The sequence below is a fragment of the Scardinius erythrophthalmus genome, assembly GCF_964197995.2.
Source record: "Scardinius erythrophthalmus genome assembly, chromosome: 13".
In the NCBI taxonomy this organism is placed as follows: domain Eukaryota; kingdom Metazoa; phylum Chordata; class Actinopteri; order Cypriniformes; family Leuciscidae; genus Scardinius; species Scardinius erythrophthalmus.
Genome location: NC_138233.1, coordinates 6257137 through 6272223, shown reverse-complemented (window position 1 = coordinate 6272223; position 15087 = coordinate 6257137). Strand labels below are relative to the sequence as shown.

General features: G+C 37.8%; 2 protein-coding genes across 2 annotated transcripts in view; both read left to right on the top strand.

Moving 5' to 3' along the window:
* Window positions 1–203: 203 nt before the first annotated feature.
* On the top strand, window positions 204–6271 carry LOC308701360 (uncharacterized protein). The gene is made up of 11 exons (XM_081383612.1): window positions 204–319; window positions 1268–1600; window positions 1867–2100; window positions 2241–2573; window positions 2839–3072; window positions 3320–3652; window positions 3918–4151; window positions 4343–4675; window positions 4939–5172; window positions 5588–5680; window positions 5757–6271. Exons 1-11 carry the CDS (start codon window positions 277–279, stop codon window positions 5831–5833), a joined length of 2481 nt encoding a protein of 826 aa, XP_081239738.1. The 5' UTR covers window positions 204–276; the 3' UTR covers window positions 5834–6271.
* A 2185-nt stretch (window positions 6272–8456) lies between these two features.
* LOC308701287 (uncharacterized protein) overlaps window positions 8457–15087 on the top strand; it is a gene marked incomplete at its 5' end in the record, with an annotated part of 53193 nt that continues 46562 nt past the window's right edge. The window contains 5 exons of the mRNA XM_081383487.1: window positions 8457–8468; window positions 8624–8732; window positions 9411–9602; window positions 12789–13121; window positions 13524–13760. Of these exons, the coding sequence (XP_081239613.1) occupies window positions 8457–8468; window positions 8624–8732; window positions 9411–9602; window positions 12789–13121; window positions 13524–13760 (883 nt within the window). The remainder of the gene's footprint in view (window positions 8469–8623; window positions 8733–9410; window positions 9603–12788; window positions 13122–13523; window positions 13761–15087) is intronic.

Genomic DNA, 15087 nt, shown 5'->3' with positions numbered 1-15087 from the left:
CATAAGTCAATGGAAAGTCCCTATACCATTCTAAAAAAGAAAATGTATTTGCTAGTTATTTTTGTACCTTGTGCAAGACCTCAACTGATCCAGTACTGTTGAATGATCTGAACTTCCTCTTCTTTCACGGAAAATGAGTGATATTCTTATAAGTATATTGTGACCACAGATGCGTGTCAGTAGGACTCTTCTTCTGTCAGAATGAGAAGTGATCGTGTGACTGAAGCTTCATCCACACTCTTCTGTTAGGATTGAGCTCTTCTGGACTTGAGAGAAATGATGCTCATCTTTGGACTGATGCTGCTGCAAACTGCTTCATGTGAGTCAACTTTCAGCTCAAACTGATGGTATGATGCTGTTCACTCACTGATGATGTTTTATGTAATCTGAATCTGATTATAATTCATGATGAGAGGTATATAGTATTATACCAAGGTGTGTCAAAATTCTTGATTCTGATTGGCTAGAAGGTGTATGTTAAAACTGTTTAATGCACAGGTAGTTGTAGTGAGTTTAATCACCATTCTTCATTATTATATATTATCTCAATTAGACACAAACACTATAAAAATGTTATGTCCTACAGGCCAATTTGCACGTTTACATTCTCTTTTCAAAATTGTTAAACTTACTGTATAAGTTCAAAACCATCATAACACAAAAATGATTATGACAGAAATTTGCACCATTTCTACAGTGAAACCATATTGAAATATATTCTGAATCTAAAAATTAGATGTAACTGAAGACCTGCACGTGTTAGTCTTTCAGTTTCATTACCATCGATTCAAAAGGGAAACTTAGAAATAATTTAGTACTGTAATGTAAACATGGACGATGGACGTAACACATAGGCTACTGCAGTGAATTGTGAGCAGAAGACAGTGTCATTGTTTTGGAAAGAAATATTACAAAAGAAAATATAGCCTAGTATAATGCCGCCTGATGTTAGCGGGTTTTTTTGGTCTGTGTTTATGATTTTGAAGTATTGTGAAATGTGCCCTAGCGATTGTGAAAAACTAATGCACTGCTTTCATCATTGAAGCACATGCCTGCTCATCACTCGCACACAGAGATTGGAGAATATGTTAATGCACAATTGTCATTGGACGATCCTTTGACTCTTTGTGTGTGTGTGTGTGTGTGTGTGTGTGTGTGTGTGTGTGTGTGTGTGTGTGTGTGTGTGTGTGTGTGTGTGTGTGTGTGTGTGTGTGTGTGTGTGTGTGTGTGTGTGTGTGTGTGTGTGTGTGTGTGTTTTGTTCTTCAGGTATGGAGTTTAACTGCAGGTTTGATCAGAAAGATCCCTGTTACGCTGCTCTGGATCACAAACTCAATCTGCAGATGGTGGATGCTGGAAATTATAAACTGAAGATAATAAAGAGAATAAACAACAACCATGATGATCCAGTTTGTAGAGTAAAGAATGACAGTAAAAGTGTGACCGAATGTGATCTTTATAATAACAGACCTGAAGTGACAGTCATTAATGGGACTCTGATAATAAACCGTGTGATCAGAGCAGATTCAGGGAATTACACTTTAGATCTCGAACACTCAGACGGCAGAGTAACATCTGCAGATCTTCAAGTGAAAGTTGAAGGTACAGTAACTCTCATCAGACTCATTACAATCTCATGATCTACAACGATCTCACTCTCATGCAAACGAATCAGTGGAATCTCTGTGAAGGTTTTTCATTATTGAACATCTGGAAGAATTTCATCAAAAGCAACTGCACTTTGTTTTCTATTTATTTAGATATTTGATTTGTCACATAGATATTTATTTAGTCTATATTAAAAAACAAGCCATGTTTGTTTGAATGTGTCTGTTTGTCATGTGACTGTCATGTGTCCCGCCCTCCAGCTCCTATTGGCTCAGTGGAAGTGTCAATCATCTGCTCCTCCAGTGGGGTGAAGTCAGTGTCCTGCTCTTCTGACGGGGATCAGCTCATCTACAGCTGGACTCTGAATGGAGATCCACTGATGGATGGAGACACCAGCGTTGAGCTGACTGACACAACTCATGGAGACATCATCTGTAGTGTGAAGAACCACGTCAGTGATGGACAGAAGAGCATTAGTGTAGGACAATGTCCTGGTGAGCTTTTCATACATGAATCTCCATGTATTTACTAAACTACAGTAAATACATGGGGAATGTGTGTGTGTGTGTGTGTGTGTGTGTGTGTGTGTGCGCGTGTGCATGTGTGTGTCTGTGTGTGTGTGTTTGTTCTACAGGTATGGAGTTTAACTGCAGGTTTGATCAGAAAGATCCCTGTTACGCTGCTCTGGATCACAAACTCAATCTGCAGATGGTGGATGCTGGAAATTATAAACTGAAGATAATAAAGAGAATATTCAATAACACAGTTGATCCAGTTTGTAGAGTAAAGAATGACAGTAAAACTGAGAACGAATGTGATCTTTATAATAACAGACCTGAAGTGACAGTCATTAATGGGACTCTGATAATAAACCGTGTGATCAGAGCAGATTCAGGGAATTACACTTTACAACTCGAACACTCAGACGGCAAACAAACATCTTCAGATCTTCAAGTGAAAGTTGAAGGTACAGTAACTCTCATCAAACTCATTACAATCTCATGATCTACAATGATCTCACTCTCATGCAAATGAATCAGTGGAATCTCTGTGAAGGTTTTTCATTATTGAACATCTGGAAGAATTTCATCAAAAGCAACTTCACTTTGTTTTCTATTTATTTAGATATTTTATTTGTCACATAGATATTAATTTAGTCTATTTAAAAAACAAGCCATGTTTGTTTGAATATGTCTGTTTGTCATGTGACTGTCATGTGTCCCGCCCTCCAGCTCCTATTGGCTCAGTGAACGTGTCAATCATCTGCTCCTCCAGTGGGGTGAAGTCAGTGTCCTGCTCTTCTGACGGGGATCAGCTCATCTACAGCTGGACTCTGAATGGAGATCCACTGATGGATGGAGACACCAGCATTGAGCTGAATGACACAACTCATGGAGACATCATCTGTAGTGTGAAGAACCACGTCAGTCACGGACAGAAGAACATTAGTGTAGAACAATGTCCTGGTGAGCTTTTCATACATGAATCTCCATGTATTTACTAAACTACAGTACATACATGGGGAATGTGTGTGTGTGTGTGTGTGTGTGTGTGTGTGTGTGTGTGTGTGTGTGTGTGTGTGTGTGCGTGCGCGTGCGCGTGCGCGTGCGCGTGCGTGTGTGTGTGTGTGTGTGTGTGTGTGTGTGTGTGTGTGTGTGTGTGTGTGTGTGTGTGTGTGTGTGTGTGTGTGTGTGTGTGTGTGTTGTTCTTCAGGTATGGAGTTTAACTGCAGGTTTGATCAGAAAGATCCCTGTTACGCTGCTCTGGATCACAAACTCAATCTGCAGATGGTGGATGCTGGAAATTATAAACTGAAGATAATAAAGAGAATAAACAACAACCATGATGATCCAGTTTGTAGAGTAAAGAATGACAGTAAAAGTGGGACCGAATGTGATCTTTATAATAACAGACCTGAAGTGACAGTCATTAATGGGACTCTGATAATAAACCGTGTGATCAGAGCAGATTCAGGGAATTACACTTTACAACTCGATTGCTCAGACGGCAAACAAACATCTTCAGATCTTCAAGTGAAAGTTGAAGGTACAGTAACTCTCATCAGACTCATTACAATCTCATGATCTACAAAGATCTCACTCTCATGCAAATTAATCAGTGGAATCTCTGTGAAGGTTTTTCATTATTGAACATCTGGAAGAATTTCATCAAAAGCAACTTCACTTTGTTTTCTATTTATTTAGATATTTTATTTGTCACATAGATATTAATTTAGTCTATTTAAAAAACAAGCCATGTTTGTTTGAATGTGTCTGTTTGTCATGTGACTGTCATGTGTCCCGCCCTCCAGCTCCTATTGGCTCAGTGGAAGTGTCAATCATCTGCTCCTCCAGTGGGGTGAAGTCAGTGTCCTGCTCTTCTGACGGGGATCAGCTCATCTACAGCTGGACTCTGAATGGAGATCCACTGATGGATGGAGACACCAGCGTTGAGCTGAATGACACAACTCATGGAGACATAATCTGTAGTGTGAAGAACCACGTCAGTCACGGACAGAAGAACATTAGTGTAGGAAAATGTCCTGGTGAGCTTTTCATACATGAATCTCCATGTATTTACTAAACTACAGTAAATACATGGAATGTGTGTGTGTGTGTGTGTGTGTGTGTGTGTGTGTGTGTGTGTGTGTGTGTGTGTGTGTGTGTGTGTGTGTGTGTGTGTGTGTGTGTGTGTGTGTGTGTGTGTGTGTGTGTGTGTGTGTGTGTTGTTCTTCAGGTATGGAGTTTAACTGCAGGTTTGATCAGAAAGATCCCTGTTACGCTGCTCTGGATCACAAACTCAATCTGCAGATGGTGGATGCTGGAAATTATAAACTGAAGATAATAAAGAGAATAAACAACAACCATGATGATCCAGTTTGTAAAGTAAAGAATGACAAGAAAAATGAGGCTGAATGTGATCTTTATAATAACAGACCTGAAGTGACAGTCATTAATGGGACTCTGATAATAAACCGTGTGATCAGAGCAGATTCAGGGAATTACACTTTAGATCTCGAACACTCAGACGGCAGAGTAACATCTGCAGATCTTCAAGTGAAAGTTGAAGGTACAGTAACTCTCATCAGACTCATTACAATCTCATGATCTACAATGATCTCACTCTCATGCAAATGAATCAGTGGAATCGCTGTGAAGGTTTTTCATTATTGAACATCTGGAAGAATTTCATCAAAAGCAACTGCACTTTGTTTTCTATTTATTTAGATATTTTATTTGTCACATAGATATTTATTTAGTCTATTTAAAACACAAGCCATGTTTGTTTGAATGTGTCTGTTTGTCATGTGACTCATGTGTCCCGCCCTCCAGCTCCTATTGGCTCAGTGGAAGTGTCAATCATCTGCTCCTCCAGTGGGGTGAAGTCAGTGTCCTGCTCTTCTGACGGGGATCAGCTCATCTACAGCTGGACTCTCAATGGAGATCCACTGATGGATGGAGACACCAGCGTTGAGCTGACTGACACAACTCATGGAGACATCATCTGTAGTGTGAAGAACCACGTCAGTCACGGACAGAAGAGCATTAGTGTAGGACAATGTCCTGGTGAGCTTTTCATACATGAATCTCCATGTATTTACTAAACTACAGCAACAAGAGTGAATCTCACAAAACCTGTCAAGAACATGTCAGTCACATTTTAGTCAGACACAGCAACACCAGTGATGCGAAACAGTGAGTTCTCTTCAATGGACACAGTTCAGTCTCGCAACGTTTCTGGCTGAAAATTAGTTTATTTCAGCCCGATCTCAGCAGTGATTTGTGTTGAAGTGTTTTCAGTTTCGGTGATTACAGTGATGTTTTATTACAGGAACAACTACTGCAGCTGTGACCTCTCGTTTGACCTCTACACTGACCAATAGCACACAGACATCAGGACATGTTACGAGTTTTAAAGAACACGCTACAGGAAACATGATGGATTGGTTTTCTTTCTAATTGTTGTTTTCACTGTGTTCAGAGTCTGTGGTGTTTGTGCTGGTCTGGAGTTTTCAGATGATGGTTCTGTTTGGTCTGTTAGGAGGGTTTCACATCTACATGAGACACACGTCAGGTGAGAGACATTTATCATCATCATTGAGGATTTAACATGCAAATATTAAGAGATGGTGATAATGTGATGCTTTTAGAAAGAAAACAGGACGATCAAAAACTGAGAATGAGAAGATTTGGAGAAGAACATGAACACACAGCAGAAGATTCATGAGACCAGCGGCAGATCTCAGCACATCTATGAGAATCTCCTCCTTTTGCTTTCCTGTTTCTACAATGTTTTCAGGCGACGCCAACAATTGCAAAGATTTCAGATGATGGCAACTTTGGATCGACATGCCAAACTTTCAGATATTATCCTATAATATTTTAATATTATCATTATATTGTAATCTTTAGCACAATTTGTAATAGCTGCCTAACATACGCTGTGTCAGCTTAACTGAAAACATGAAGTTATCTAACTAACATGTACTATATTATAGCTGTAGATTACTGCCACATTACTGTGCACACTCATCTCTGGCTGATAAAATAATATTTCCTAAATTGTAACGTAAAAACAAGCATTTTCTGTAAATCTGCTTTGAAAACATGTATCGTGAAAAGTGCAAGAATTGACTTGAATTAAAAAAAATTGCTCTTGATCATGTCTTGGTTTTGTGGTGTGGTGTTTTGCTATCCGTGCTTTTACACTTCAGCTTGCAATTGCAGGGATTTTTTGAAGATGTTAAACACGTTTAGCCACATGCGTGCTGCAGCAGACCTTTGGCAGGCCCAACTCTCGAATCCACTGCGGACGTGTTAAGATCCGAGAAAAATTAAGGCTCAACCCGTAGATAGCTATACTATTCAGAGAATGGTGGTGTTTATTTACAAGTGCACGAAAGCCCAATAAACCAGCTGTGATCCCAAGTATAGATCTCTGAAGAAGACTAATAGGAGTTACCAGATGGTTGGGTGGGGGTCGGTTGAAGGGCATCATTTTCATTGCATGATTTATAAACACCCTCCAGTTTAAAAACACCCACTTTTGTTCCGCAGAGACCCCATACTCAGTGAAGACACAAGTGTACAGTCCCGTAAAACAAGAGTTGGCGAGTTGGGAGCACAAATCACAAAATCTTTTAGTGGTCATGACGATGTATTCAGATATAGCATATTAATGATGACTGAGAATAAATGAGCTTGTGTTTGACGGCACAGCCCCCAGTGACCCGGCTAACATATAACTCACGATTTTACAATAAAGCATGTGTGATAGACTGTGTGTGATATGTCCGGAGGGAATAACAGAAGGGAATGTGGGAATACTGCTGTTCCCAGCGGTGAAGATCATACAATATCTACACGTGTGCATTAAACTTTACCAGATCTTTGTCATTATAATATTGATAAATATTCTTTAAGAATTGTAAATTAAGTCTGTGTTGACACTGTTAAGATTAACTTTTTGGTATAGAATTAAGTAAATGAAAATAAAACTGTTATATGCAAGCTCATTTGACTTTTATATTTATATTTTTTTTATATAATTTTCATTTTAATTAACAGAAAGTGCACATTGTTCAAATTTAAACACTTGGAAGTTTGCCATATAGGCTATATAAAAAATGAAAGGCACACTATGTAATTTTTCACCACTAGAGGTCGCTTTTTCTAAACAGAGGCGTAGCTTGATGACGGCTTGATTTCGCGGGATCATGGGAGTTGTTGTCTTCACTTTTACAGCCGGTGGAGAATACGACGGGACTCAGGCAGAAATCATATTCATGGATGACCAGTAATGTATTAAAGATTTATTAACGTTATGAAAGCTGTTGTAGCGGAACGAGGCCGCTGGAGAGATTACTAATGAGAGACGAGCGCGACACACGGCTCGAGAGCAGAGGAGCTTTTATTATGACACACGCTTCCTCTTCTTCTGGTCAAGAGTATATGTGGGGAAACGCTGTTTTATCATATTAGATTTGAGTGTGTTGAAAGTTGTTATAATGCTAGTCTGTGTGTTCGCTCAGCGGCTACTATATGAGACATTTGTTGCACACTGCAGTGAGCTAGATCGATATTAGACATGGTAAATAAATATGGCACTTGCGGTAAATCAAGAAAATGAGATTTAAACAAATAGACTAACTGTGTAAAGCTGTATAACAATGATTAGTTTTCTGTCAATTAATGTATCCAAACAGTTGCTCACCTGTCTAATAAAACACATAATATATTAAAGCATCTTTGGTGTTTCCATGGTTTATACAGTATAAAACCAGAAATGATAGGCGATGCACAGACACGATCCGTGTCCTGCTTAAAACTGCTACATTTAGGATAAAGTAAGTAGCCTACACAAATCAACAAAATATATAACATTGTTCTAGTGATTTTTGGATATGTTGATCTTCTGTCTGTCTAGCCAGACTTGGTGCAATTGGATGCTTCTGCAGAGGTCAGGTACGAATGCCCTTCCCATATGTGGATCTCGAACACGAGATGATGAAAGAGAACATTGTTCTAGTGATTTTTGGATATGTTGATCCAAAAATCTTACATAGTGTGCCTTTAAATAGATATCAAATATAAAACAATGTATTTTAGTAAAAGAGTCCAGCTGTAACTCTAGTTTCCTCCTGCAGATGTCGCTAATAACCAGGAAAATGTCTCTGACACTTATTTGTTAAACATAAATAGATTTTTATTACAGTGTTAATTTTAGTAAAGTTTATTTGTTTAAAATTGCACTAAAGAGCTATAGGCTATCATCCACCATCTGTGTGTGAAACATGAAATTGCATGTGATGTGTGGAGTAGTTTGAGTCAGTTGTGCTTCTTCTGTACGGATGAATCTGCTGGTTTGAGGAATCGTACTGGTTAACAATGATCACAGTATCAGAGCGGATCTGTCATGTTGTATCAAGACCGCTGACACTAAGAAAAGTGTAGGCCTATATCAAGATGCCATATGATCTAGTGTGTATTATTTTTGTCGCTGTGGGTTATTCCACAGGGGTTATTTAGAGACCAGTGTTTCTCAGCGGGTCGCAGAGTGAAAACATCGACAAAAATACGAGTAAAGAAAGAGAAGAAGAGCCCTCAGTCAGAGATGCAAGAGCAATGTATGAGCTTGCCAATATTCCTATGTTCAGATCAGGAAAGAATATGTTAATCATGTCAAAAAAATATATTTGATAAGAATCAGCTCTGGTTTCTTGGTTTCACATTCTGCATAGCTAAACATTGCAGTTTTAACACTATAGAAGCAAAACGAGCCAAATAAGCCTTCATGTCTGAACTTTATGCTAATACTCTCTGTGCCTTAATTCTATAAGTGACACCTTTGCTATTACACCGGATACCAGACTTTGCAGGGACATGTTTCAACTTTTAGCAGTGACACAGCGAACCAAAGGTCTGTTTGAATAGATATATGTGAAGATAAGTATATGAACTATGAGTATATGATATCAAAAGATATAATAGACCAAAATATCATTCATAAATGGATTAATACAAGAATAATGTGTTTAGGATTAATAAAAAAAAAACAATCATGATAATCATAAGCATATATTTTTTTACACCACCTTCCTACTTGCTGTTTTAAATGTATGATTAGCATTTTTACACTTATTTTTGGAACTGTGCCTGAAAATGTTACGTCTTTTTACACCTTTCTAGTTTCACTGTCTTTAGTTAGACTTGGTCTATTTCAGTGCACCCATCATCTGCCTTCCCCCATATGAGGAAACTTCCTCTTTTCTCATGAAGCGGTCAGATATTTCCTCATGTGTCAGTCCAGAGTGAGTCTCTCTGTGAGGAGCTTCATGAGAGCCAGAACACAGACAGACTGAAGTCCAGACACTCATGTCCCCATCTGAAGCTTCATCCACACTCTTCTGCTGCCGCTGGGCTCTTCTGGAAACTGGACTTTAGAGAAATGATGCTCATCTTTGGACTGATGCTGATGCTGCTGCAAACTGCTGCATGTGAGTCAACTTTACAATGCTGTTCAGTCTCATCAATCTCTCAAATAAAAACACTGTAATATAATATTACATTAACAGTGTTTCCAAAACAGTCTGCAGTGATCTATAGTCTTAGTGTTACTGATCTTATTCATAGTGTGTATTTGTGGAGGATTATTAAAACGTGAGAGTAAGTGTGTTTGTTTCATAGTGTCATTTTACAAAAAAGTTTCATGTTTTGTAAATGTAATCATTCATTTATATTACAGTTTTTTACAATCACTTTGTCACTATTTTCAGAACCTTGATGTCATTTTCCACAACTCTAGACACAAAACTCACAACCAATGATCAAAATGCACATTTTTCAAAACTCTAACCCTTTTCTCAATTGCTTGGATACAATACACATACAACTTAGATCATTTGTTCATTCAACAAAAATCACCTGTTCAATATGACACAACTTAACATCAAAGTATTACTATTTCAAAAGGCAATTCACACATTACATTTCAAATGAGTGTCTATTCATTTCCTTACATTGATCTAACTATCAATTGATACAACTGTTCAAAATGATAAGTAACTATTGCATTACTCTGAATGCATAGTTGTATGGAAACAGACAAACAATCTTCCATGTTTACTGTAAATCATGAGAGTTTCAAGATAACGAGATTCATTGTCACTTATTAGCGTGGATCATGAACCAATTAGACTACAATATCCATGGATGTAGCCTAATATTTGATCATAATGCTTCATCAGACACTGTCTATGGTCCCAAATACTGTACCACCTTTTCAGACTATTTACACAGTATTGACACTAGCACTGCACTGTATAGATAATCACTCCTGTTCTGTTTCTTACAGTACAAGCAAGCAAGTTGAGGAACACTGCATTTGATGTTTTGCTGTCTTTTCTTTTCTATTTCATAGCTAATTATTTTTGCTTTGATTCAAATAAACCTATGCTGTGGTTGTACTATAGTGTTTTACATCAATATATTACAAACTTTGTTCAATGATTCCACTGTCTGTAGTATCATGCAGTACTTTTACAGAGATGTATTTACTGTACATGTAGTACCATAATGAAACCTGTATCACCTATTTTGTTCTACAATATTTAATAATTGTACGAACAATGACACAATGAAACTATCGGTTGCTTGTGTGTGGGTGATCTATAGTTATGTTTCAATGGTATTTCACAGTAAATTTGTTTTTTGAACCAATGATTGTGCAAGTGCAAGATTTCTTTAAAGATGTGAATGCACAATGCACTGTTTTGAACACCCAATTAATCCCAAATTTTTCCCAGACACAAAAATATCCAAATCATGTGTCATTAGTATCCCTTTGAAACAATCAATCATAATTTTTTGAAATTTTCATGGAAAAGTGTGTGAAAAAGTGTGTTTTATGGTCGGTCACAATTGTGACCGGTGGGATACTGTGTTGTATCAACCATTGTATTGATTTAATATAGGTCTATTTGACCTGTGCAGTGTGTTTGTGTGTGTTTTTGTGTGTGTGTGTGGAGATCAGACATCAGAGGAGACGTGACCATGTGTGAGTGTGTGTGTGTGTGTGTGTGTGTGTGTGTGTGTGTGTGTGTGTGTGTGTGTGTGTGTGTGTGTGTGTGTGTGTGTGTGTGTGTGTGTGTGTGTGTGTGTGTTTGTGTATGTGTGTTTTTATCTGTGTGTGTTTCTGTGTGTGTCTGTGTGTGTGTGGAGATCAGACATCAGAGAAGACGTGACCGTGTGTGTTTGTGTGTGTGTGTGTGTGTGTGTTTGTGTGTGTGTGTGTGTGTGTGTGTGTGTGTGTGTGTGTGTGTGTGTGTGTGGGGAGATCAGACATCAGAGGAGATGTGACCGTGTGTGTGTGTGTGTGTGTGTGTGTGTGTGTGTGTGTGTGTGTGTGTGTGTGTGTGTGTGTGTGTGTGTGTGTGTGTGTGTGTGAGTTTCTGTCTCTGTCTGTGTGTGTGTGTGTGTGTGTGTGTGTGTGTGTGTGTGTGTGTGTGTGTGTGTGTGTGTGTGTGTGTGTGTGTGTGTGTGTGTGTGTGTGTGAGTTTCTGTCTCTGTCTGTGTGTGTGTGTGTGTGTGTGTGTGTGTGTGTGTGTGTGTGTGTGTGTGTGTGTGTGTGTGTGTGTGTGTGTGTGTGTGTGTGTGTGTGTGTGTGTGTGTGTGTGTGTGTGTGTGTGTGTAAAATTAGGTATAAAGTATAGGTAGAACAGTTAGCCTATGTGTATTAGTAGATACAATGGGTTATCCCACCGGTCACTATTGTTGCCGTTGACATGTTTGTGAGTTCTATGAACACATTAAACAAAGTTGAGTAATTGCAAATGCAAATATCAATACTAGACACCTTAAACATGATGTGTACCAAAAATCTATGTCCTATCTTTATGTTAACATACCTTACCACCCTTTTCTTTGGGAGCTTTCTTGCTGCCATCATCTTCTCTTGGCGCAAACAGGAAATAAACAGCTCTGGTCATGTGACAATTTACAGTAAACATGTGACACTGCACATATTTCATTGAGACCCTTTATTATTTCAATATCTGCTGGAAATGCATTGATAGATCCTTTAGTAACATTTTTATAGCCTTAGAAATGAAACACTTTTTTACGGTCACTATTGTGACCGGTGGGATTACAGCCTGTGTTACAAGTGATAACCGTTTTGAGTTTTGTGTCTAGAGTTTTAAAAAATGACATCAAGGTTCTGAAAATAGTAGCAAAGTGATTGTAAAAAATGTAAATCATCGTCTCTCCAATAAATCTGATGTCACAAAGATCAAGGCATTATTTAAAAAGAAAGAAATTTCACAGTTTGACTGGATTGAACTTTTTTTACGTACTAAAAACCAAGTTAAATCTATATAAATCTCTAATGTTCAGTAATTCATGAGAAGAGTAATTCCTTTTAGAAAAGACTTGAACATGTGTGTTTATGATGAAGATGAGCTTCACTTCAGATGAATTGAGCTGCGAATGTTTGTGTAATTTGTGTCTGATTTTAGTTTATGAAGAGAGAAATATTAGCACTCTGTATGTATGTTGATCTCTATCTTTCTCTCTCTCTCTCTCTCTGTGTGTGTGTGTGTGTGTGTGTGTGTGTGTGTGTGTGTGTGTGTGTGTGTGTGTGTGTGTGTGTGTGTGTGTGTGTGTGTGTGTGTGTTGTTCTTCAGGTATGGAGTTTAACTGCAGGTTTGATCAGAAAGATCCCTGTTACGCTGCTCTGGATCACAAACTCAATTTGTCGATGGTGGATGCTGGAAATTATAAACTGAAGATAATAAAGAGAATATTCAATAACACAGATAATCCAGTTTGTAAAGTAAAGAATGACAGTAAAACTGTGAACGAATGTGATCTTTATAATAACAGATCTGAAGTGACAGTCATTAATGGGACTCTGATAATAAACCGTGTGATCAGAGCAGATTCAGGGAATTACACTTTACAACTCGATCGCTCAGACGGCAAACAAACATCTTCAGATCTTCAAGTGAAAGTTGAAGGTACAGTAACTCTCATCAGACTCATTACAATCTCATGATCTCCAATGATCTCACTCTCATGCAAATTAATCAGTGGAATCTCTGTAAAGGTTGATATTATTATTAATTATTATTATTTAGTCAAAAGCATCTGAACTTTCCATGTACTAAGACTATTTTCAGAATTGAAAACTAGTTGCTCACTGTATAGCCTACTCCCGACTGTTTCAAAGTAGTTTGTGAAAGCATTTCAAACAGTAATTTGCTACACTGTTGTCACATGAATAATCAATGCTGCATGTTTAATTCAGTGATGTCCAGCTATTAGCGCAGCAATAAATGTGTTTAAAAATGTCTAGAAATTGAGTTGTGACTGTACTGTCATGTGACTGTCATGTGACTGTCATGTGTCCCGCCCTCCAGCTCCTATTGGCTCAGTGAACGTGTCAATCATCTGCTCCTCCAGTGGGGTGAAGTCAGTGTCCTGCTCTTCTGACGGGGATCAGCTCATCTACAGCTGGACTCTGAATGGAGATCCACTGATGGATGGAGACACCAGCGTTGAGCTGAATGACACAACTCATGGAGACATCATAATCTGTAGTGTGAAGAACCACGTCAGTCACGGACAGAAGAACATTAGTGTAGAACAATGTCCTGGTGAGCTTTTCATACATGAATCTCCATGTATTTACTAAACAGCAGCAACAGCAACAAGAGTGATTCAGATGAGTGAATCTCACAAAACCTGTCAAAAACATGTCAAACCACATTTCACCCCAAAATCAAAAGAAATTATATTTTGTATGAAGAATTTATTTTGTATGAGGACTTTTTTTCACAACCATTCTTTTCTTTTTTTCATTGTGACAAGTAATACACTCCTTAAATTTTCTTTTTTGTAATGTTCCAGAATAATAAAAAAAAGAATAATTGTAAACACAAATATTACAATGATAATTTTGATTTGATTAGTATTACTGCCATTGCAAATTTTTACATAAGTGTAAAAGGATGGCTTTATTTAGCATAATGAAAAATTTTTTAAATGTATAAATACTACCATTGTACGTTTCAATTTCAGTATGTATTTTTATAAATGTTATATTAACAAGAATTTTTCTCTTTTTTTAAATTTTCCTCATTAGAGATGAGTTTTGTGGTGTAAATATCACAATGAAATTGGTGCAATGCCTCTAAAAACAGGCAGTGAAACACAATGCAAAATATGACTTACTATTTACAGTTTTGCTTTTGATTTTCAGTTATATTCATTCATTCATTCATTTATTTTATTTACATTCATTTATTTGATTCTAAAGTGAAGGGTGACCTGGGTGTGTCCTTGAAAGGTTTTCTGAGATTCAGATGAATTGATTATCTTAACTGAGCAATGTTTCTTCAAAATGATTTGTAGTAATTTGTGTTGACGTGTTTTAAAGGGATAGTTCACTTTGAAATTAAATTTTGGTATGTTTTAGCTTGCCTCAAGGGCATCCAAGATGTAGGTGTCTTTGTTTCCGCAGTAGTTTCAATTTTGATATTTTTAGGTCAAACCGTTCTTGTCTGTCAGTCGTATACGTTAATGCAGGTCTATGGTCACCCCCTCAAAGAGCATGCACAGAGTCCAAATTAAACAATTCCCCATCGTAAGTACACACAGTGATGGCCTAAGACACGAAACGAGCGGTTTGATATAAATACTGTTAGTTTAGTTTGTGTGAGAAAACTAACAGTATTTATATCATTTTTACCTCTGGTACACAACCTACAATTTGGTCTGCGGAAAGCGCCGGAAGTGATCTCTCGTGCATGTACGTCGTTATGAAACGATATAAATACTGTTCGTTTTCTCACACAAACTGCTCGTTTCGTGTCTTAGGCCATCAATGTGTACTTACGATGGGGAATTGTTTAATTTGGACGATGGGGAATTGTTTAATTTGGACTTCTCTGTGCTTGCTCTTTGAGGGGGTGACCATAGACC